Here is a 23,664-nt window from a genome sequence, read left to right as displayed (position 1 = left end):
GCTGCAACTCTTGGACAAAACCTAGAAGCTGCACTGAGGTGCGCGCTCCGATAAATTCATCCCAGAATTCCAAACCTTGGTGAGCGAGAAAGACTGCAAAGTTTTGCACTGAATGGAAGTAGATGTTTGTTAAGTAAACATACAGGTGTATTGTGTGAAAGGTGTTTTCTACTAAAATTAGAGCACCAGCCAAAATAGTCTGCGACTAGTCAGTGATTCCTATTGGACAGAACTGTACTGGGACATGAAAAAGCCACTCAGCCCATCAAAACCTTTCCCTCCGAGTCCGAAGGTTGTGGGTTCAAGCCGCACTTCAGAGACTTGAGCTCATAAATCTAAGCCGACACTCCAATGCAGTGCTGAGGGAGTGCTGCACTGCCGGAGGTGCTGCCTTTCGGATGAGACGTTAAACCGAGGCCCTGTCTGCTCTCTCAGGTGGACATAAAAGATCCCATGGCACTATTTCAAAGAAGAGCAGGGGAGTTATCCCCGGTGTCCTGGGCCAATATTTATCTCTCAACCAACATAACTAAAACATATTATCTGGTCGTTGTCACATTGCTGTTTGTGGGAGCTTGCTGTGTGCAAATTGGCTGTCGTGCTTCCTAAAATACAATAGTGACTACACTTCAGAAGAACTTAATTGACTGTAAAGCGCTTTGGTACGTCCTGAAGTCATGAAAGGCGCTATAGAAATACAAGTCATTCTTTTTGAAGCATTTAACAACAAAATCTTGTTTTTATATAGTGCCTTTAACATAGTGAACCGACCCAGGATGCTTCACAGAAGTATTACGAGATTTAAAAAATTGATACCAGGCCACATAAGGAGACATTAGGGCCGGTGACTAAAAGCTTGGTCAAAGAAGTAGGTTTTAAGGAGCGTCTTGAAGGAGGAAAGAGAGGTAGAGGGGCGGAGAGGTTTACGCAGCGAATTCCAGAGCTTAGGGCCTAGGCAACAGAAGGCATGGCCACCAATGGTTGTAGGATTATAATCAGCTATGCTCAAGAGGACAGAATTAGAAGAGCGCAGATATCTCGGGGGGTTGTGGGGCTGAAGATTACAGAGATATGGAGGGGCAAGGCCATGATGGGATTTGAAAAAAAGGATGAGAATTTTGAAATTGAGGCATTGCTTAACCGAATGCCATTGCAAGTCAGTGAACACAGGGGTGATGGGTGAGCAGGACTTGGTGCGAGTTAGGACACAGGCAGCCAAGTTTTGGATCACCTCTAGTTTACATCGGGTGGAATGTGGGAGGCCAGCAGGAGTGTGTTGGAATAGCCAAGTCTAGAGGTAACAAAGGTATGGATGAGGCTTCAGCAGCAAATGAGCTGAGGCAAGGGCGGTGACGGACAATGTTACGGGGCTGGAACGAGGCGGTTATGTGGTCAAAAGTTAATTTCAGGATCAAATATGACACCAAGGTTGCAAACAGTGTGGTTCAGCCTCAGACAGGAGTTGGGGAGAGGGGTGGAGTCAGTGGCTGGGGAACAGAGTTTGTGGCAGGGACCGAAAACAATGGCTTCAGTCTTCCCAATATTCAATTGGAGAAAATTTCTGCTCATCCAGAACTGGATGTCGGACAAGCACTCTGACAATTGAGAGACCGTGGAGGGGTCGAGAGATGTGATGGTGAGGTAGAGCTGGGTGTCATCAGCGTACATGTGGAAACTGATGCTGTGTTTCCGGATGATGTCGCCAAGGGGCAACATGTCGATGAGAAATAGGAGGGAGCCAAGGATAGAGCCTTGGGGGACACCAGAGGTAACGATGCGGGAGCGGGAAGAGAAGCCGTTGCAGGAGATTCTCTGACTACGATTAGATAGATTAGAATGGAATCAGGTGAGTGCAGTCCCACCCAGCTGGACGATGGTGGAGAGGCGCTGGAGAAGGATGGAGTGGTTAACTGCGTCAAAGACTGCAGACAGGTCCAGAAGGATGATGAAGGATAGTTTACCTTTGTCACAGTCACAAAGGATGTCATTGGTGACTTTGATGAAAGCCGTTTCGGTACTGTGGTAGGCGCGGAAACCAGATCGAAGGGATTCAAACATGGAGTTGTCGGAGACATGGGCACGGATTTGGGAGGCGACAACACGTTCAAGGACTTTGGAGAGGAAAGGGAGGTTGGAGATGGGGTGGTAGTTTGCAAGGATGTAGAGGTCAAGGGTTGGTTTTATTAGAGGGGTTGAATGGATGGTCTCAATCTTAGAGATAAAGACAGGGTGGAGACTGAGGAGAGGGGTTTAAAAAAACGGTTAGTAGTGGAGAATAGAAGCCGGAGTTTATCTTGATTCTGGAATAGTGAGCGATTTTGGCAGACAAGAGCAGGACCCGATAATGCTTCATGTGGTCCAGCCAGATCTGCCGGTGAATGGCTAAACCAGTTGCCCACCATATCCGTTCAAGTCTGCGTCCCTTGGATTAAGGGAGCGAAGATCAGGGCTGTACCAGGGGGAATGGCCAGGGTGAGAGAGAGTAATGGTTTTAACAGGGACTAGGGCATCAAAGGTGGTGGTGAGGGCGTGATTGAGCAGAAATGTCATGATGAATGGACGGCCAACGGCTAGTCAGTTGAGAGTTCATAAGTACAGTTGTAAGAGTCGGGAGAGAGTTTTTTTCCAGGGGCGGGCAGACACAGAAGGATGTAGTGTTTGGGGTGGGGTTGGAGGGAAGGGGGATGTGGGTAGAGAGCGATACGAGGAAGTGGTCAGAGATGGCCTTATCTGCGATTGACACGATGGGAGTAGCGAGGCCACGAGAGATGGCAAGGTCGAGGGGAAGGCCATGAATATGGGTTGGGGAGTTTACATGGAGGGAGATATTAAGGGAGGACAGGAGAGTAATGAACTCAGGGGAGAGAGAGCATGCTGAATTGAGATGGAGGTTGAAATCACCGAGGTTGAGAAGTCGCTCGGTGCAGAGGCAGAGGGAGGAAAGCAGTGAAGATATCTCGGTGATAAAATGTTTATGGCACTTGGGTGGGAGATAGAGAACGAGAAGCGAGAGGGGTGGAATAATTCAACAATCAAAACTCACACAATCTGCTTGTGATCTTACCATTTTACCAACAAATGCACCCAAAGGTCACCTAAATACACTGTGCAAATACAAGTATTGAAATTATATGAACAATTTGGATGTCGATCACTCATTTTTATTTCAGTAATCGGAAGTGCAATTAGCCACATCTGGGTTCCCAAATAGCCACATGTGGCTCATGGCTAATGCACTTGGCCAACACTGTCCTTTAAGGGCTTTCTCACTGTAAGGAGATGAAGATATGTGTGAATCATGGGTTTGGGACGAGAGCCTATTCATTCCATGGCCCAGAGTGTGTCAATGGGTCAGTCTCAGTTGCATTTTGTTAAGGTTAACCTGCACATTGCAAGGATGACCTTTCTCTGGCTTTCAGTGCCACACAACCGACCACCATTTGTAAGCCTGGCAGAGGGCCGGCTGGCCCAGCTGACGTCTGCACCCAGCTATAATCTCAGACTGGGCTTTAATTGTACGTTAAGCCGCTGTGACAAGGACTGATCCTAATCCATTTTAGTGGCAGACAACTGGATCCGAAAAACATAGGGATTTGGTTTAATTTCAGGAGTCTCCCACTGTTCAAAACTGGCTTTTTTTGCACCCTGTGTCCGAGATGCTGGGATAGAGATGGTGTCCTGAAACGGTGACTGGCTGCAATACAAACAGGACAACAGTGGATCTTGCTTTGCAAACGATGGCTGCGCATTATGAAAATGATCCAAATCTATCACTATTTTAACACTGCATGATGGCCTCTCATAATGCTCCAGTGAGTTTTTACAGTGGCATAGACTAGGCTTGTATTCCTGAGTGTAGAAGATTATGTGGTGATCTAATTGAGGTGTTCAAGATGTTTAAATGAGTCAATAGGTAGATCGAAAAAGAAATGTTCAAAATTTTGAATGGGTTTTTAAAGAGTAAACCTCCCCCACTCTCTCTCCTCCTTTAAGACACTCCTTAAAACCTACATCTTTGACCAAGCTTTTGATCATCTGCCGCAATTTCTTGTGTGACTCAAGTGTCAAATTTGTGTCTTATACACTCCTGTGAAGTAGCTTGGCATGTTTTACTACGTTAAAGAGGCTATATAAATATAAGTTGTAGTTGTAAATAGTGAAAGATTATTTCCACTGGTTGATGAGTCGGATACAAGTGGATATACATTTAGGATCAGTTCTAGAAGGAACTTATATAGTGCCTTTCACAACCTCGGTGTCTCAAAGCACTTCACAGCCAATGAAGCACTACTTAATTGTAGTCTCTGTTGTAATGCAGGCAGATTGAGGAACCAATTTGTGCACAGCAAGGTCCCACACAAACCTTTGAGTGATCTTGGTGGGAATAGGTGGGAAAGCAAATTGTGAGGACACAAAAAATCTGCAAAAATTTGGCAGGTGGAATATAATGTCGGAAAATGTGAGGTTATTCACTTTGGCAGAAAAAATAGAAAAGGAAATTATAATTTAAATGGAGAAAAATTGCAAAGTGCTGCAGTACAGAGGGACCTGGGGGTCCTTGTGCATGAAACACAAAAAGTTAGTATGTGGTACAGCAAGTGATCAGGAAGGCAAATGGAATGTTGGCCTTTATTGCAAAGGGGATAGAGTATAAAAGCAGGGAAGTCCTGCTACAGTTGTACAGGGTATTGGTGAGGCCATACCTAGAGTACTGTGTTAGTCTCCGCATTGAAGGCTGTTCAGAGAATAAGGGGCCGTCCATTTAAAACTGAGATGAGGAGGAATTTCTTCTGAGTTGTAAATCTGTGGAATTCTCTGCTCCAGAGAGCTGTGGAGGCTGGGTCATTGAATATATTTAAGGCAGAGATGGACAGATTTTTGAGCGATAAGGGAATAAAGGGTTATGGGGAGCGGGCAGGGAAGTGGAGCTGAGTCCATGATCAGATCAGCCATGATCTTACTGAATGACAGAGCAGGCTCGAGGGGCCAAATGAAGGGTACAGCAGGTGGTGAAGGCGGCAAATGGTATGTTGGCCTTCATAGCTAGGGGATTTGAGTATAGGAGCAGGGAGGTCTTACTGCAGTTGTACAGGGCCTTGGTGAGGCCTCACCTGGAATATTGTGTTCAGGCTTTGGTCTCCTAATCTGAGGAAGGACATTCTTGCTATTGAGGGAGTGCAGCGAAGGTTCACCAGACTGATTCCTGGGATGGCAGGACTGACATATGAGGAGAGACTGGATCGACTGGGCCTGTATTCACTGGAGTTTAGAAGGATGAGAGGGGCTCTCATAGAAACATATAAAATTCTGACGGGACTGGACAGGTTAGATGCAGGAAGAATGTTCCCGATGTTGGGGAAGTCCAGAACCAGGGGATGCAGTCGAAGGATAAGGGGTAAGCCATTTAGGACTGAGATGAGGAGAAACTTCTTCACTGAGTTGTTAACCTGTGGAATTCCCTGCCGCAAAGAGTTGTTGATGCCAGTTCATTGGATATATTCAAGAGAGAGTTAGATAAGGCCCTTACGGCTAAAGGGATCAAGGGGTATGGAGAGAAAGCAGGAAAGGGGTACTGAGGTGAATGATCAGCCATGATCTTATTGAATGGTGGTACAGGCTCGAAGGGCTGAATGGCCTACTCCTACACCTACACCTATTTTCTATGTTTCTAAATGGCCTACTCCTACTCCCCATGTTATTATGGTTGTGAAATAAATGTTTACTAGGACACTGGGAATAACTCCCCTGCTATTCTTCAAAATAGTGTCTGTCATAGGATCTTTTACATCCACCCGAGGGGGCAGACGGAGCCTTGGTTTGACGTCTCATCCAAAAGACAGCTCTCAGCACTGCACTGAAGTGTTTGCTTAGATTACGTGCTCAAATCTTGAACCCACAAGCCTTCTGACTGAGAGGTGAAAGTGCTACTGACACCTGGAAGCATAAAGTAGCAGGCTAAAAAGAAATGTGTTTACATAAAGGGTTATTAGGATTACCACAAGGGGTTGTTGAAGACAAGTGGCAGGACATTTAAGAGAGGATTGGATAAAGAGTCAAAGAAAAATATTCAAGGGGCAGGGAAATGGGAATAGATAAGATCAGGTGTGGAGCTAGCAATGGGAATGAGATAGCTCCAGTGTGGAGCTAGCACTGGGAATGAGATAGCTCCAGTGTGGAGCTAGCACTGGGAATGAGATAGCTCCAGTGTGGAGCTAGCACTGGGAATGAGATAGCTCCAGTGTGGATGCACTGAACGGCCTCCAACTGTCAAAGAATTTCCACACTTCTAATTTTGATGACTCGAGAGCTGGGAAGGAGGAGGCGGGGGGGTGGTGGCGTAAGAAAGGGATAAAACTCTAAAAATATGAATGTGGTATTGGAGTATCTATCAGGAGTTTGGAGTTTGTAATAAATGTATGTCTGGATGCTGAAACTTTCTTTCACATTACTGAATTTCTGCCAGTTATTTTCTAGTACACACTTGCATCTACACATCCTTAGGAGATCCCCGAGGCACAGCAGCAACATGGGGAAACCCAGCAGCCAATTTGTGTAGAATGAGGAGCCATAAACAAGCAAACACTAACACACCAATCATTCCAACAGCTTAATCGAAGACACGTTTGCATTACATTGCAGGTGCGCAGCTCTCCCTGTTGCAGGGCAATCCTGGGTATAAATAGCCCTGCTCTGTATAAATGAGACCCACATCTCAGGAACTGGTGCATCTGCACGTCCCCGATGCTGCTAGAAAACCCGCTTGTGTTCCTCAAAACTACCACCCAGCTCGTGGTCTACAGGGCTGTAGTAATACCCGCCCTCCTGTATGGCTCAGAGACATGGACCATGTACAGTAGACACCTCAAGTCGCTGGAGAAATACCACCAACGATGTCTCCGCAAGACCCTACAAATCCCCTGGGAGGACAGGTGCACCAACATCAACGTCCTCATTCAGGCTAACATCCCCAGCATTGAAGCACTGACCACACTCGATAAGCTCCGCTGGGCAGGCCACATCTTCGCATGCCAGACACGAGACTCCCAAAGCAAGTACTCTACTTGGAGCTCCTTCACAGCAAACGAACCAAAGGTGGGCAGCGGAAACGCTACAAGGACACCCTCAAAGCCTCCCTGATAAAGTGCGACATCACCACCTGGGAGTCCCTGGACAAAGACCGCCCCAAGTGGAGGAAGTGCATCCGAGAGGGCGCTGAACACCTCGCGTCTCAACACCGAGAGTATGCAGAAATCAAGTGCAGGCAGCAGAAAGAGCGTGCGGCAAACCTGTCCCACCCACCCCTTCCCTCAGTGACTGTCTGTCCCACTTGTGACAGAGTCTGTGGCTCTCTTATTGGACTGTTCAGCCACCAAAGAACTCACTTCAGGAGTGGAAGCAAGTCTTCCTTGATTCTGAGGGACTGCCTGTGATGATGATGATGACTGCCTCTGTCCCCTGGAGGCACCTCCCCCCTTCCCCCCCTCCCGCCGCAGGGTAAAAGTGCCTCTGTGGGTGGGATAAACACAGGACAGTTTGCCCGTGAATACCTGCAGCAAGACAGGTTTCTGAAGCACCGATACCTTGATGATCAAAGTGCTTCCTAAAGAGGTGCGAAGTGCCAATCAACACGATCTTAATCACATTTGAGCCTCTGTGACGCAGCTCCCAAACAGCCCTCAATCTCGCCCTTTCTAATATGATCTGCCTGCAATAGTTTAAGTATAGAGAGTTAACCAATTCTGTAATTCTATGATTCATTTAGCTCAATAATCACACTGTAATGAGGTTAACTTTCTACAGGGCAGCTTTATTGTAGACCACTCCCTTCCCACTGAAGCAAATGTTCATCTTCCACCTCATTTAATGTACAAAAGGAGATGTTACATATCTTCCCGAGTTACATGTCCATTTACTCCATTATTTTTCTGTAGCGGGGGGGCGGGGGACAGCCAGATGTTTGGTTGTTCACCATGCTCAAGTCTTTAAACTAAACGAGTGAGAAGCCCACACCAGTAGAGTTTGTTTGTCTGATGTGGCCAGGCATATGAATCTCTCCCACCTCACCCATCACCATTGGAGTTTAACTGGGTAAAACCATGTTAGCTGACAGGACAGGGAATCATCTCAATGCTGGGCCAGATGGGACCATCCCACCAGTTAGCAGGGCTATCTGACACGGGTCAGATAGGACTATCCCACCAGTTAGCAGGGCAATCTGACACGGGTCAGACAGGACTATCTCACCAGTTAGCAGGGCTATCTGACACGGGTCAGACAGGACTATCTCACCAGTTAGCAGGGCTATCTGACACGGGTCAGACAGGACTATCGCACCAGTTAGCAGGGCTATCTGACACGGGTCAGACAGGACTATCTCACCAGTTAGCAGGGCTATCTGACATATATCAGAAAGGACCATCCCACCAGTAAGCAGGGCTATCTGACATGGGTCAGACGGGACTATCCCACCAGTTAGCAGGGCTATCTGACATGGGTCAGACAAGACTATCCCACCAGTTAGCAGGGCTATCTGACATGGGTCAGACAGGACTATCTCACCAGTTAGCAGGGCTATCTGGAACGGTCAGACAGGACCATTGTACCAGTTAAGTCAGTGGCCTACAAGGCTGTGTGGAGCTGAGTGAGATGAATCCCAGCCTCCAGTTACTATTCTTGTGTGGGGAACCACCAATGAACCAAGCCTGGTGTACACAGCATATGGAGCTGGTCATACGGAGTTTGGGGGGGGGGGGGGGGGGGAAAGAGAGCAAGGCTCCTGTGAGACCATTAAGCAATCAATGGAGCAGCCAGTGTCTGTGACACTGCAACCCACCAAGGAATCAATGGTACCCTTGGAACTATAACCCAACCAAGGGATCAATGGTGTGGCAGAGATGGGGTGGGAAGCAAATTAAGAAAAATAAACTCTTCGCTTCTATTTTTTCAGCATTGATAAAACAAATTAAATAACGACCCACACAGTCTTAATCCACAGCTTTCGTCCGACTCCAGGTCAAAACACTTATCACAGTCAACATCAAGATACAGATTTCAAAGAGACTAAATTTGTGTGGATTGACTCAAAAGGGTGGACAATGCATTGAAGGCTTCAAACAACCATTTACTGAGTGGCCAACCCACTGAGCTGGTTGAGCACTCTATTGTCAACACGGCCATCCATAAAATCCCGGTTCCCAGCATTAAGAGCAGTTTCTCATCACAGAACAGTTAAGAGATCCAGGAGATTCTGAAAGCCTGGGCATTTACTTATCTAAAAGGAGTTTGGTGAGAAAATAAATCTGATTCTTTCCTTCCATCATCATTTATTCAGGATACCTCAATAGGAAGATAAAAAAATCTTATAAAAAAAAATTGCTTTGTCTCTTGTCTCTCTCTCATTTCTTCTTCCCCTTGGCTGGTTTGGCAAACAGCGCCGGGTCAATTTCTTCCTTGGACAGTCCCTTGACAGAGAAAAGCCTTGCTGCACGCTCCTGTAAGGTGCCCCCGCACTTTAACCCGAGCGCCATCAGCTCACTCTTGAGTCTATCCAGTCCTAAACCTTCGAGCTCCTCCACAGAGTTGAGCGCCGTCCAATTCTTCAGTGAGGGCTCCTGAGGGAAAAAAATAAAACAGTTTCAGTCAGTCACTAAAGCTACGGGGTGGGTCACGGGAAGAGAGATCACTCGCGATGCCTGAAAGAACTCAATGATAATGGAGTCAATATTTTCAGGAGTGGAGCGGACAGGCAACACTCCTTATTTTGTACTGGGGTTCATAACATCACAAGTGCAAACTGCAGTAACTCATCTACCCTGAGCCAGCACCAATAGAAATTGTGGAGTAACACAGCAGCTCCCCTGATGGCGCAGTGAATTTATTCAGGGTACTATTCGGCTACGTAGACCAGGTGGGTCCCAAGTTCAATTCGCTGAGTTATTTGGCCAGGTTGTGTGTTTTAATAATGTTGGTTGAGAGTTAACAAGATCCGCAAGATCCTACAAATCCCCTGGGAGGACAGACGCACCAACGTCAGTGTTCTCGATCAGGCCAACATCGAAGCACTGACCACACTCGGCCGTTGGGCGGGCCACATTGTTCGCATGCTGGACACGAGACTCCCAAAGCAAGCGCTCTACTCGGAACTCCTACACGGCAAGCGAGCCCGTGGTGGGCAGAGGAAACGTTTCAAGGACACCCTGCTTGATAAAGTGTAACATCCCCACCGACACCTGGGAATCCCTGGCCAAAGACCGCCCTAAGTGGAGGAAGAACATCCGGAAGGGCGCTGAACACCTCGAGTCTCGTCGCCAAGAGCACGCAGAAAACAAGCGCAGGCAGCGGAAGGAGCGTGCGGCAAACCAGTCTCCCCACCCACCCTTTCCTCCAACCACTGTCTGTCCCACCTGTGACAGAGACTGTAATTCCCGTATTGGACTGTTCAGTCACTTCTGGAGTGGAAGCAAGTCTCCCTCGGTTCCAAGGTACTGCATATGATGATGATGGTGATTGAGGGATAAATATTAGCCAGGACACCAGGGAGAACTCTCCTGCTCTTCTTCAAAATAAGGCTATGGGATCTTTTATGTCCACCTCAGAGGGCAAATAGGGTTTAACAGCTCTTCCGAAAGACGGCACCTCCAACAGTGCAGCACTCCCTCAGCACTGCACTGGGAGTGTCAGCCCAGGTTATGTCTTCGAGTCTGAAGCTTCACACTCACACGAGGCTAATGCCTGAGCCATGGCTGACTCATTCTCATAAATGACTATTATAGGGACAGTGGTGAAAATGCTCTTAATGTGAACTTATGCAGGGAATAGGAGAGCGCAGAGCATCCGTGGTGAGTTAGCCGACTTCAGCCGGGGTGATGGTAGGGGTGGGCGTGATCTAGAACGTTCCCCAGAGGTCAGAGATGTGAAAAATCAGCCAGGGGAATCCTGCTCCAAATCATCATCTCGGCAGCCTTGCAGTTATTGTGAAAGTTCACACACGTCAGTAATTGCTGCTCGAGATATAGCTCACAGAACCACATACCAGCAAGGAGTCAACAGCAGAGGACGCAAGAGGAGAAATTGGGCAACAAAAAAAAGCACAACTGTAAGCCCCCAGCTGGCTGACTCCACATTAAGGAAGAAATAGCGGGACATCTAGATAGGAATAGTGCAATCAAGCAGACGCAGCATGGATTCATGAAGGGGAAATCATGTTCAACTAATTTACTGGAATTCTTTGAGGATATAACGAGGATAGAGGTGTACCGATGGATGTGGTGCATTTAGATTTCCAAAAGGCATTCGATAAGGTGCCACACAAAAGGTTACTGCAGAAGATAGAGGTACGCGGAGTCAGAGGAAATGTATTAGCATGGATAGAGAATTGGCTGGCGAACAGAAAGCAGAGAGTCGGGATAAATGGGTCCTTTTCGGGTTGGAAATCGGTGGTTAGTGGTGTGCCACAGGGATCGGTGCTGGGACCACAACTGTTTACAATATACATAGATGACCTGAAAGAGGGGACAGAGTGTAGTGTAACAAAATTTGCAGATGACACTAAGATTAGTGGGAAAGCGGGTTGTGTAGAGGACACAGAGAGGCTGCAGAGATTTGGATAGGTTAAGCGAATGGGCTAAGGTTTGGCAGATGGAATACAATGTCGGAAAGTGTGAGGTCATCCACCTTGGGGAAAAAAAAACAGTAAAAGGGAATATTATTTGAATGGGGAGAAATTACAACATGCTGTGGTGCAGAGGGACCTGGGGGTCCTTGTGCATGAAACTCTTTTTGGATTAAAGTTTCACGTAGCGAACTAAGTTGTCCGCGGCAGGACTCGAACCTGCAATCTTCTGATAACTTTGCAGTTGTAATCGAAGTCAGACGCCTTATCCATTAGACCACGCGGCCGCTGACAAAAAATCCCAAAAAGTTAGTTTGAAGGTGCAGCAGGTAATCAGGAAGGCGAATGGAATGTTGGCCTTCATTGCGAGAGGGATGGAGTACAAAAGCAGGGAGGTCCTTCTGCAACAGTATAGAAACATAGAAAATAGGTGCAGGAGTAGGCCAATCGACCCTTCTAGCCTGCACCGCCGTTCAATGAGTTCATGGCTGAATATGCAACTTCAGTACCCCATTCCTGCTTTCTCACCATACCCCTTGATCCCCCGAGTAGTAAGGACTTCATCTAACTCCTTTTTGAATATATTTAGTGAATTGGCCTCAACAACTTTCTGTGGTAGAGAATTCCACAGGTTCACCACTCTCTGGGTGAAGAAGTTTCTCCTCATCTCGGTCCTAAATGGCTTACCCCTTATCCTTAGACTGTGATCCCTGGTTCTGGACTTCCCCAACATTGGGAACATTCTTCCTGCATCTAACCTGTCTGAACCCATCAGAATTTTAAACGTTTCTATGAGGTCCCCTCTCATTCTTCTGAACTCGAGTGAATACAAGCCCAGTTGATCCAGTCTTTCTTGATAGATCAGTCCCGCCATCCCGGGAATCAGTCTGGTGAACCTTCGCTGCACTCCCTCAATAGCAAGAATGTCCTTCCTCAAGATAGGAGACCAAAACTGTACACAATACTCCAGGTGTGGCCTCACCAAGGCCCGGTAGCAACACCTCCCTGCCCCTATACTCAAATCCCCTCGCTGTGAAGGCCAACATGCCATTTGCTTTCTTAACCGCCTGCTGTACCTGCATGCCAACCTTCAATGACTGATGTACCATGACACCCAGGTCTCGTTGCACCTCGCCTTTTTTTAATTTGTCACCATTCAGATAATAGTCTGTCTCTCTGTTTTTACCACCAAAGTGATTAACCTCATATCTGTCCACATTATACTTCATCTGCCATGCATTTGCCCACTCACCTAACCTATCCAAGTCACTCTGCAGCCTCATAGCATCCTCCTCGCAGCTCACACTGCCACCCAACTTAGTGTCATCCGCAAATTTGGAGATACTACATTTAATCCCCTCATCTAAATCATTAATGTACAGTGTAAACAGCTGGGGCCCCAGCACAGAACCTTGCGGTACCCCACTAGTCACTGCCTGCCATTCTGAAAAGTACCCATTTACTCCTACTCTTTGCTTCCTGTCTGACAACCAGTTCTCAATCCATGTCAGCACACTACCCCCAATCCCATGTGCTTTAACTTTGCACATTAATCTCTTGAGTGAGACCTTGTCGAAAGCCTTCTGAAAGTCCAAATATACCACATCAACTACTGGTTCTCCCTTGTCCACTCTACTGGAAACATCCTCAAAAAATTCCAGAAGATTTGTCAAGCATGATTTCCCTTTCACAAATCCATGCTGACTTGGACCTATCATGTCACCTCTTTCCAAATGCACTGCTATGACATCCTTAATAATTGATTCCATCATTTTACCCACTACTGAGGTCAGGCTGACCGGTCTATAATTCCCTGTTTTCTCTCTCCCTCCTTTTTTTAAAAAGTGGGATTACATTGGCTACCCTCCACTCGATAGGAACTGATCCAGAATCAATGGAATGTTGGAAAATGACCGTCAATGCATCCGCTATTTCCAAGGCCACCTCATTAAGTACTCTGAGATGCAGTCCATCAGGCCCTGGGGATTTATCGGCCTTTAATCCCATCAATTTCCCCAACACAATTTCCCGACTAATAAGGATTTCCCTCAGTTCCTCCTCCTTACTAGACCCTCTGACCCCTTTTAGATCCGGAAGGTTGTTTGTGTCCTCCTTAGTGAATACCGAACCAAAGTACTTGTTCAATTGGTCTGCCATTTCTTTGTTTCCCGTTATGACTTCCCCTGATTCTGACTGCAGGGGACCTACGTTTGTCTTTACTAACCTTTTTCTCTTTACATATCTATAGAAACTTTTGCAATCAGTCTTAATGTTCCCTGTAAGCTTCTTCTCGTACTCCATTTTCCCTGCCGTAATCAAACCCTTTGTCCTCCTCTGCTGAGTTCTAAATTTCTCCCAGTCCCCGGGTTCGCTGCTATTTCTGGCCAATTTGTATGCCACTTCCTTGGCTTTAATACTATCCCTGATTTCCCTTGATAGCCACGGTTGAGCCACCTTCCCTTTTTTATTTTTACGCCAGACAGGAATGTACAATTGTTCTAGTTCATCCATACGGTCTCTAAATGTCTGCCATTGCCCATCCACAGTCAACCCCTTAAGTATCATTCGCCAATCTATCCTAGCCAATTCACGCCTCATACCTTCAAAGTTACCCTTCTTTAAGTTCTGGACCATGGTCTCTGAATTAACTGTTTCATTCTCCATCCTAATGCAGAATTCCACCATATTATGGTCACTCTTCCCCAAGGGGCCTCGGACAACGAGATTGCTAATTAATCGTCTCTCATTGCACAACACCCAGTCTAAGATGGCCTCCTCCCTAGTTGGTTTCTCGACATATTGGTCTAGAAAACCATCCCTTATGCACTCCAGGAAATCCTCCTCCACCATATTGCTTCCTGTTTGGTTAGCCCAATCTATGTGCATATTAAAGTCACCCATTATAACTGTTGCACCTTTATTGCATGCACCCCTAATTTCCTGTTTGATGCCCTCCCCAACATCACTACTACTGTTTGGAGGTCTGTACACAACTCCCACTAATGTTTTTTGCCCTTTGGTGTTCTGCAGCTCTACCCATATAGATTCCACATCATCCAAGCTAATGTCCTTCCTAACTATTGCATTAATCTCCTCTTTAACCAGCAATGCTACCCCACCTCTTTTTCCTTTTGTTCTATCCTTCCTGAATGTTGAATACCCCTGGATGTTGAGTTCCCAGCCCTGATCATCCTGGAGCCACATCTCTGTAATCCCAATCACATCATATTTGTTAACATCTATTTGCACAGTTAATTCATCCACCTTATTACGGATACTCCTTGCATTAAGACACAAAGCCTTCAGGCTTGTTTCTTTAACACCCTTTGTCCTTTTAGAATTTTGCTGTACTTTTTGTTCTTTGCCTTGGGTTTCTCTGCCCTCCACTTTTCCTCATCTCCTTTCTGTCTTTTGCTTTTGTCTCCTTTTTCTTTCCCTCTGTCTCCCTGCATTGGTTCCCATTCCCCTGCCATATTAGTTTAACTCCTCCCCAACAGCACTAGCAAACACTCCCCCTCGGACATTTGATTCCGGTCCTGCCCAGGTGCAGACCGTCCGGTTTGTACTGGTCCCACCTCCCCTAGAACCGGTTCCAATGCCCCAGGAATTTGAATCCCTCCCTGCTGCACCACTGCTCAAGCCACGTATTCATCTGCGCTATCCTGCGATTCCTACTCTGACTAGCACGTGGCACTGGTAGCAATCCCGAGATTACTACTTTTGAGGTCCTACTTTTTAATTTAGCTCCTAGCTCCTTAAATTCGTTTCGTAGGACCTCATCCCTTTTTTTACCTATGTCGTTGGTACCAATGTGCACCACGACAACTGGCTGTTCTCCCTCCCTTTTTAGAATGTCCTGCACCCGCTCCGAGACATCCTTGACCCTTGCACCAGGGAGGCAACATACCATCCTGGAGTCACGGTTGCGGTCGCAGAAACGCCTATCTATTCCCCTCACAATTGAATCCCCTATCACTCTCCCACTCTTTTTCCTGCCCTCCTGTGCAGCAAAGCCAGCCATAGTGCCATGAACTTGGCTGCTGCTGCCCTCCCCTGATGAGTCATCCCCCTCAACAGTACTCAAAACAGTGTATCTGTTTTGCAGGGGGATAACCGCAGGGGACCCCTGCACTACCTTCCTTGCACTACTCTTCCTGCTGGTCTTCCATTCCCTAGCTGGCTGTGGACCCTTCTCCTGCGGTAATACCAACTCGCTACACGTGCTACTCACGTCATTCTCAGCATCGTGGATGCTCCAGAGTGAATCCACCCTCAGCTCCAATTCCGCAACTCGGTCTGTCAGGAGCTGGAGGCGGATACACTTCCCGCAGATGTAGTTGTCTGGGACACCGGAAGTGTCCCTGAGTTCCCACATGGTACAGGAGGAGCATTTCACGTGACCGAGCTCTCCTGCCTTAGATACACTTAAATTGGCAACAACAATGCTAAAGTTTACTCACTGTTATAGAAGAGAAAAAAGAAAAACTACTCACCAATCACCAACCCCCTTGGTTGTGACGTCACCTTTCTATTTCTTTTTTGCCTTCTCCCTGTAGCTGCACCGGCACGCCTCTCCACGCACCTCCTCGACGCTGGGCCCCGGACTCCCTGCTGTGCCTTTTATAGGCCTTTCTCCGAAGTCCTGACTGCCTCTCCACGCACCTCCTCGACGCTGGGCCCCGGACTCCCTGCTGTGCCTTTTATAGGCCTCTCTCCGAAGTCCTGATTGCCTCTCCACGCACCTCCTCGACGCTGGGCCCCGGACTCCCTGCTGTGTCTTTTATAGGCCTCTCTCCGAAGTCTCGACTGCCTCTCCACGCACCTCCTCGACGATAGGGTATTGGTAAGGCTGCACCTGGAGTACTGCGTGCAGTTTTGGTCACCTTACTTAAGGAAGGATATACTGGCTTTGGAGGGGATACAGAGACGATTCACTAGGCTGATTCTGGAGATGAGGGGGTTACCTTATGATGATAGATTGAGTAGACTGGGTCTTTACTCGTTGGAGTTCAGACAGATGAGGGGTGATCTTATAGAAACATTTAAAATAATGAAAGCGATAGACAAGATAGAGGCGGAGAGTTTGTTTCCACTGGTCGGGGAGACTAGAACTAGGGGGCACAGCCTCAAAATACGGGGGAGCTAATTTAAAACCAAGTTGAGAAGGAATTTCTTCTCCCAGAGGGTTGTGAATCTGTGGAATTCTCTGCCCAAGGAAGCAGTTGAGGCTAGCTCATTTGAATGCATTCAAGTCACAGATAAGATAGATTTTTAACCAATAAGGGAATTAAGGGTTATGGGGAGCGGGCGGGTTAGTGGAGCTGAGTCCACAGCCAGATCAGCCATGATCTTGTTGAATGGTGGAGCAGGCTCGAGGGGCTAGATGGCCTACTCCTGTTCTTAATTCTTATGTTCTTATGTACAATGGGGAAACATTTCTGGCCCAGCTACTTTTTGGAGTAGTTTCTGTGGGTATCAAAATGTCACTGCTGACTTCTACACAGCAGAAACCGGCAAGTGCTTTCTAACCTTGAAGTGTGGACTGTCACCTAGTGGAGAATCAGAGAATAAACTCTCCAAGCACCACTGGCTGCCCATATCTCAACAAGTCAGCAACTTGTATTTATACAACAGGATGTAGAGGCACTGGAAAAGGTGCAAAGGGTGACACAGGAACTGAGGTGTTATATCCATCAGGAAAGGATGATCATTAAAGGATGAAATAGCAGCCCATTTGGAAAGCAGTGACAGGATCAGACCAAGTCAGCATGGATTTATGAAAGGGAAATCATGCTTGACGAATCTTCTGGAATTTTTTGAGGATGTAACTAGCAGAGTGGACAATGGAGAACCAGTGGATGTGATGTATTTGGACTTTCAACAGGCTTTTGACAAGGTCCCACACAAGAGATTGGTGAGCAAAGTCAAAGCACATGGTATTGGGGGTAATGTACTGATGTGGATAGAGAACTGGTTGGCAGACAGGAAGCAGAGAGTCGGGATAAACGGGTCCTTTTCAGAATGGCAGGCAGTGACTAGTGGAGTGCCGCAGGGCTCAGTGCTGGGATCCCAGCTCTTTACAATATACATTAACGATTTAGAAGAAGGAATTGAGTGTAATATCTCCAAGTTTGCAGATGACACTAAACTGGGTGGCGGTGTGAGCTGTGAGGAGGACGCTTAGCAGTTGCAGGGTGACTTGGACAGGTTAGGTGAGTGGGCAAATGCATGGCAGATGCAGTATAGTGTGGATAAATGTGAGGTTATCCATTTTGGGGGCAAAAACACGAAGGCAGAATATTATCTGAATGGCAGCAGAGTAGGAAAAGGGGAGGTGCAACGAGACCTGGGTGTCATGGTTCATCAGTCATTGAAAGTTGCATGCAGGTATAGCAGGCGGTGAAGGCGGCAAATGGTATGTTGGCCTTCATAGCTAGGGGATTTGAGTATAGGAGCAGGGAGGTCTTACTGGAGTTGTACAGGGCCTTAGTGAGGCCTCACCTGGAATATTGTGTTCAGTTTTGGTCTCCTAACCTGAGGAAGGACGTTCTTGCTATTGAGGGAGTGCAGCGAAGGTTCACCAGACTGATTCTAAGGATGGCCGGACTGTCATATGAGGAGAGACTGGATCAACTGGGCCTTTATTCACTGGAGTTTAGAAGGATGAGAGGGGATCTCATAGAAATGTATAAGGTTCTGACGGGACTGGACAGGTTGGATGTGGGAAGAATGTTCCTGATGTTGGAGATATCCAGAACCAGGGACATAGTCTTAGGATAAGGGGCAGGCCATGAGATGAGGAGAAACTTCTTCACTCAGAGAGTTGTTAACCTATGGATTTCCCTGCCGCAGAGAGTTGTTGATGCCAATTCATTGGATATATTCAAGAGGAAGTTAGATATGACCCTTACGGCTAAAGGGATCAAGGGGTGTGGAGAGAAAGCAGGAAAGGAGTACTGAGGGAATGATCAGCCATGATCTCATTGAATGGTGGTGCAGGCTCGAGGGGCCGAATGGCCTACACCTGCACCTATTTTCTATGCTTCTATGTTTTCTAACATGCTGGGCCTCTTTTCTCTTGAAAAAAGGCTGATAGAGGTCTTCAAAATTATGAAAGGTTTTGACAAGAGTGGACACGGAAAGAATGTTTCCATGCGGGGAAGAACAAAATTAGAGGCCATCAATATAAGGTAGTCACCAAGAAATCCAGTAGGGAATTCAGAAGAAACTTCTTTACCCAGAGAGTGGTGAGACTGTGGAACTCGCTGCCATATTTTAGCTATGAGGAAAGATTGGATAGACTGGGGTTCTTTTCTTTGGAACAGAGGGGGCTGAGGAGAAGACCTAATTGAGGTGTATAAAATTATGAGGGGCCTGGATAGAGCCGATAGGAGGGACTGATTTCCCTTAGCAGAGGGGTCAATAACCAGGGGGCATAGGTTTAAAGTAATTGGTAGGGGGTTTGGAGGGGATTTGAGGGGAAATGTTTTCACCCAGAGGCTGGTGGGGGTCTGGAACTCACTGCCTGAAAGGGTGGTAGAGGCAGAAACCCTCACCACATTTAAAAGTACTTGGATGTGCACTTCAAGTGCCGTAACCTACAGGGCTACGGACCAAGAGCTGGAAAGTGGGATTAGGCTGGATAGCTCTTGGTCGGCCGACACAGACACGATGGGCCGAATTGGCCTCCTTCCGTGCTGTAAATATTTATGATTTTATGATTCACAGGGAGTAGTTGAGGTGAGTAGTATCGATGCATTTAAGGGAAGGCTGGATAAACATGAGGGAGAAGGGATTAGAGGGTTATGCTGATGAGTTAGATGAGGAAGGATGGGAGAAGGCTCGAATGGAGCATAAATGGACTGTTCGGTCCGAATAGCCTGTCTCTGTGTTGTATATCCTATGGAATAATCTTTAATGTATAAAAATAGATCCTGAGGCATTTTGCAGATATTAGGAGGTGGTAATCAAACGCTTGGTCAAAGAGGTGGGTTTAAAGAGTGTTGTATGGGGGAGTGGGAGCTGGAGAGGTTTAGGGCGGGAACTCCAAAGCGTAGGGTCCAGGTGGCTGAAGGCACGGTCTCCAAGGATAGGGACCGGAGTCAGTGGAACTGCGGGTTTTAGGGATGGAGGAGGTTACAGAGATAAGGAGGGGAAGCCGTGAAGGGATATAAATACAAGGAAAAGAATTTAAAATTTGAGCCACTGGGTGACTGGGAGCCAATGTAGGTCAGTGAGGACAGGGTGTTGGGTAAGCGAGATAGGATACAGGTAGCAGAGATTTTGAGTGGAAGATGGGAGGTCAGCCAGGAAAGCATTGGAATAATCAAGTCTGGAAGTGACAAATCCATGAATGAGGGTTTCAACAGTACGTGAGCGGAGGTAAGGGCTATGTCTTTGTGAGGGAGGAGATATGCAGTCAAATAGTACTTCAAGGTTGAGAACTCTGGTTCAGCCATGATAACTGGGCCGGACAGGATAACCGTATAGTGACTGGGGAGGCGGATGGAATCGGTAACGAGGGGACATACGGCCTACGCCTACTCCTATTTCTTATGTAGCAGGGCATGAAGACGATGGTTTAGCAGGATGAAACTGGTCCATCCAAGTTTGGATATTGGACATCCGGTCTGAGAGCACAGGGGCAGTGGAGGGGTCGAGGGAGGTGGTGGAGAGGTAGAGCTGGGTGTCAGCAGCGTACATGTGGAAGCTGACCCCATGTCTGCCAATGATGTCAACAGGCAGCGTGCACCTTTATGTACGTAGAATCAGCACCACAGAAACAGGCCATTCGGTCAAAGGGTCGACACCGGAGTTGACACTCCACACAAGCCTCTCCCACTCCCACGATGCTCCCGTATCCCTCTATTCCCTTCTCCCTCATGTATTCATCAAGCCTCCCCTTAATGCATCAATACTGAGTGCTTCAACCACTCCATTTGGCAGCGAGTTTTGCATTCTCACCACTGAGAAGAAATTCTTTATTTGATCTAGAACATAAGAAATAGGAGCAGGAGTAGGCCATACGACTCCTCGAACCAGCTCCGCCATTTAATAAGATCATGGCTGATCCGATCATGGACTCAGCTCCACTTCCCTGCCCGCTCCCCATAACCCCTTATCTGTTAATAAACTGTCTATTTCTGTCTTAAATTTATTCAATGTCCCAGCTTCCACAGCTCTCTGAGGCAGCGAATTCCACAGATTTACAACCCACAGAAGAAATTCCTCCTCATCTCAGTTTTAAATGGGCTGTCCCTTATTCTAAGATCGTGCCCTCTAGTTCTAGTCTCCCCCATCAGTGGAAACATCCTCTCTGCATCCACCTTGTCAAGCCCCCTCATAATCTTATACGTTTCGATAAGGTCACCTCTCATTCTTCTGAATTCCAATGAGTAGAGGCCCAACCTACTCAACCTTTCCTCATAAGTCAACCCCCTCATCCTCAGAATCAACCTAGTGAACCTTCTCTGAACTGCCTCCAAAGCAAGTATATCTGTTAGTGACGATCTTATATTGTGACTGCACACATCCACAAGCGGAAAGGGTTTCTCCACCTCCATCCCATCGAACCCATTCATCAGAGACCTTTTCCAGAGAAAAGAGCACCAGCCCGCTCAATCTTTACTCACAGTTTCCTGAGGAGTAGAGAGAGGTAAGGATAAACCTTTGGAGGCTCTGGCTACAATCAGACAGGCAAGAGTGGACCAGGCGAAGGCAATCACATTGAGCTGGACAATGGTGGAGAGCCATTGAATGAGGATGGTGTGGTCATTTGTGTCAAAGGCTGCAGAGAGATTGAGATGGAATAATGCACCATGGTCACTGTGATTGACTTTGGTAACTTTGGTGCTGTGGCAGGAGAGCAGCCCTGATTGGTGAGTATCAAATCGAGCTGCAGGAGAATTGGCCATCAATTAGGGATGTGACGACTCGGTCAAGGACTCGGCAGAACAAAGGCAGGTTGCAGATGGGACGGTGGGTTACAAGGACAGAGGGGCCGAGGAGGATGGTGATGACAGCAGTTTGGAGAGACAGTATCCAAGGAGAGGGAACCATTTAACATTTTGCAGCACACATCCTCATCCTTGCTTTCAAATCTCTCTATAGACTCACTCCATCCGTTTTATACCCCTGCTCCTCCAACACTGGGCTTCCTGGACCCTCCCCCAACCATCCTGTTATAACTGGGCCTCTCATCTCTTCCTCCCCCCCCCCCCCCCCAAACACTGGGCTCCTCACCCCTCCTCCTGCCCCTTTAACACTGGGCTCCTCACCCCCGCCCCATCCCTCCCGACTCACTCCTAACACTGGGCTCCTCATTCCCCCACCCAACTATTTACATTTGCACGCTCACTCACTACGCTCCTGCCCGTTTGTTTTCTCTTGACATCTTCACATTTTCTAAACCATCCCCTTCAACATTCCTTTGGTTCCCCCGGCAATCTCATTTGTCACCTGTTTAGAAAGAAAACTGTACAAGCATCCTGCTCACACAGCAGGGAGAACCGAAGGCTGCCTTGTTTATATTACAACGCTGCTTTTTTGAGTGCCGGACAAGATCCTGTGATGCCCTCCACAGTTGAATAATCTGCCAACACTCACTGTGAAGAATGAGCACTTAAAACAAGACACAGGAGGACTCATGTGTGGGACTGCCACCCAGGAAGAGAGAACTCACCTTCAGAACAGGAAACGGATGACAAAACACATACTTATAACCTAATCACAGCCCTCTGCAATCTCCCACCAGAAAGTGTGTCAGTCATCTGTCACGCTCTGTCCCTGTAGAGAAAACTAGCTCAGACTACAAGCTCCCACACTGCCCCATGCACTTCCACTCCACAGTACAGGACCATATTGAGTGGTGTGGCAATGTTGTGTCCCTCTATCTTTGGCCAGGTGGGGTGGGGAAAGGGCTGAGGCGTGATGGATAGGCTCAATCGTAACCCCTCACAGAGTGAGCACCTGCAGACATGCTCAAAGTTCCCCATTCAGGCAAGTTCCTGAACGCAACCAGGTGCTCAGGGGAAGGAACTAGACAGAAACCAGGGGAGGAGAGGAGTGTGTGTGCCACCACTGGATATGCTCATGCACCTCCCTCAGTTTCTACTGGGCGGTACTGGTGGAGGCTTATACTGTGTATATCGTCAACTTGGCTACAGGCCCGGAGGGTGTGGTGCTGACGTTTGCAGAGGATGTCAAGGCAGGAAATATAGTCAGCGCTGGATTGGTCATATGGGTGTTAATTATGGAAGAACTCCACAAGACTGAGTACTGTGAGCTAAAACTGATGTGACCTTAGTCTCTTTAATACAAGTCCAGCATGGCAGACAACCTTTTATACTCCCTTACACGATGTGTGCAGGTGACCCTTGGGCCTCCAACAGTTGCACCCTCTGGTGGCAGGTCTTACACAGTTACAATGTTTATATACATAACAAATTGAGATTTTCCCAAGTACCCCCAGTGAAAGATTCCATAAGCATTGTACTATTGGCAAGACCCAGGCCAAAGACCGCCCTAAGGGGAGGAAGAGCATCCGGGAGAGCGCTGAGCACCTCGAGTCTCGTCGCTGAGAGCATGCAGAAATCAAGTGCAGGCAGCGGAAGGAGCGTGCGGCAAACCAGACTCCCCACCCACCCTTTCCTTCAACCACTGTCTGCCCCACCTGTGACAGAGACTGTAATTCCCGTATTGGACTGTTCAGTCACCTGAGAACTCACTTTTAGAGTGGAAGCAAATCATCCTCGATTTCGAGGGACTGCCTCTGATGATGGGTGGATGGACAGATCAGCCATGATCTAATTGAATGGCAGAACAGGCTTGAGGGGTTGAATGGCCCATCCCTGTTCCTAATGGAGATACAGATTTTATCACAAGAATATGAGAGAGGTAATGATGAGATTATACAAGTGTAAATGAGAAATATAGAAGACAAGGGCCTATATTCTCGAAAGTTTAGAAGAATGAGAGGTGATCTCATGACATACAAAATTCTTACAGGGCTTGACAGAGTAGATGCAGGGAGGATGTTTCCCCTGGCTGGGGAA

At 47.4% G+C, this 23,664-nt stretch overlaps 1 protein-coding gene and 1 non-coding gene across 2 annotated transcripts in view; both read right to left on the bottom strand.

Annotated features, from left to right (window-relative positions):
* Positions 1–7,786: 7,786 nt before the first annotated feature.
* sde2 (SDE2 telomere maintenance homolog (S. pombe)) overlaps positions 7,787–23,664 on the bottom strand; it is a 54,500-nt gene continuing 38,622 nt past the window's right edge. The window contains exon 7 of the mRNA XM_070885840.1: positions 7,787–9,611. Within this exon, the coding sequence (XP_070741941.1) occupies positions 9,396–9,611 (216 nt within the window). The 3' untranslated portion in view covers positions 7,787–9,395. The remainder of the gene's footprint in view (positions 9,612–23,664) is intronic.
* On the bottom strand, positions 11,810–11,898 carry trnar-ucg (transfer RNA arginine (anticodon UCG)). Its single transcript is given in 2 exon segments — positions 11,810–11,845; positions 11,862–11,898. It is a non-coding gene; the product is annotated as a tRNA-Arg (tRNA).

The sequence above is a fragment of the Pristiophorus japonicus genome, chromosome 7 (assembly GCF_044704955.1).
Source record: "Pristiophorus japonicus isolate sPriJap1 chromosome 7, sPriJap1.hap1, whole genome shotgun sequence".
NCBI lineage: Eukaryota > Metazoa > Chordata > Chondrichthyes > Pristiophoridae > Pristiophorus > Pristiophorus japonicus.
Note: the sequence above shows the minus strand (reverse complement) of the source record. Positions and strands in the feature narration are given on the sequence as shown.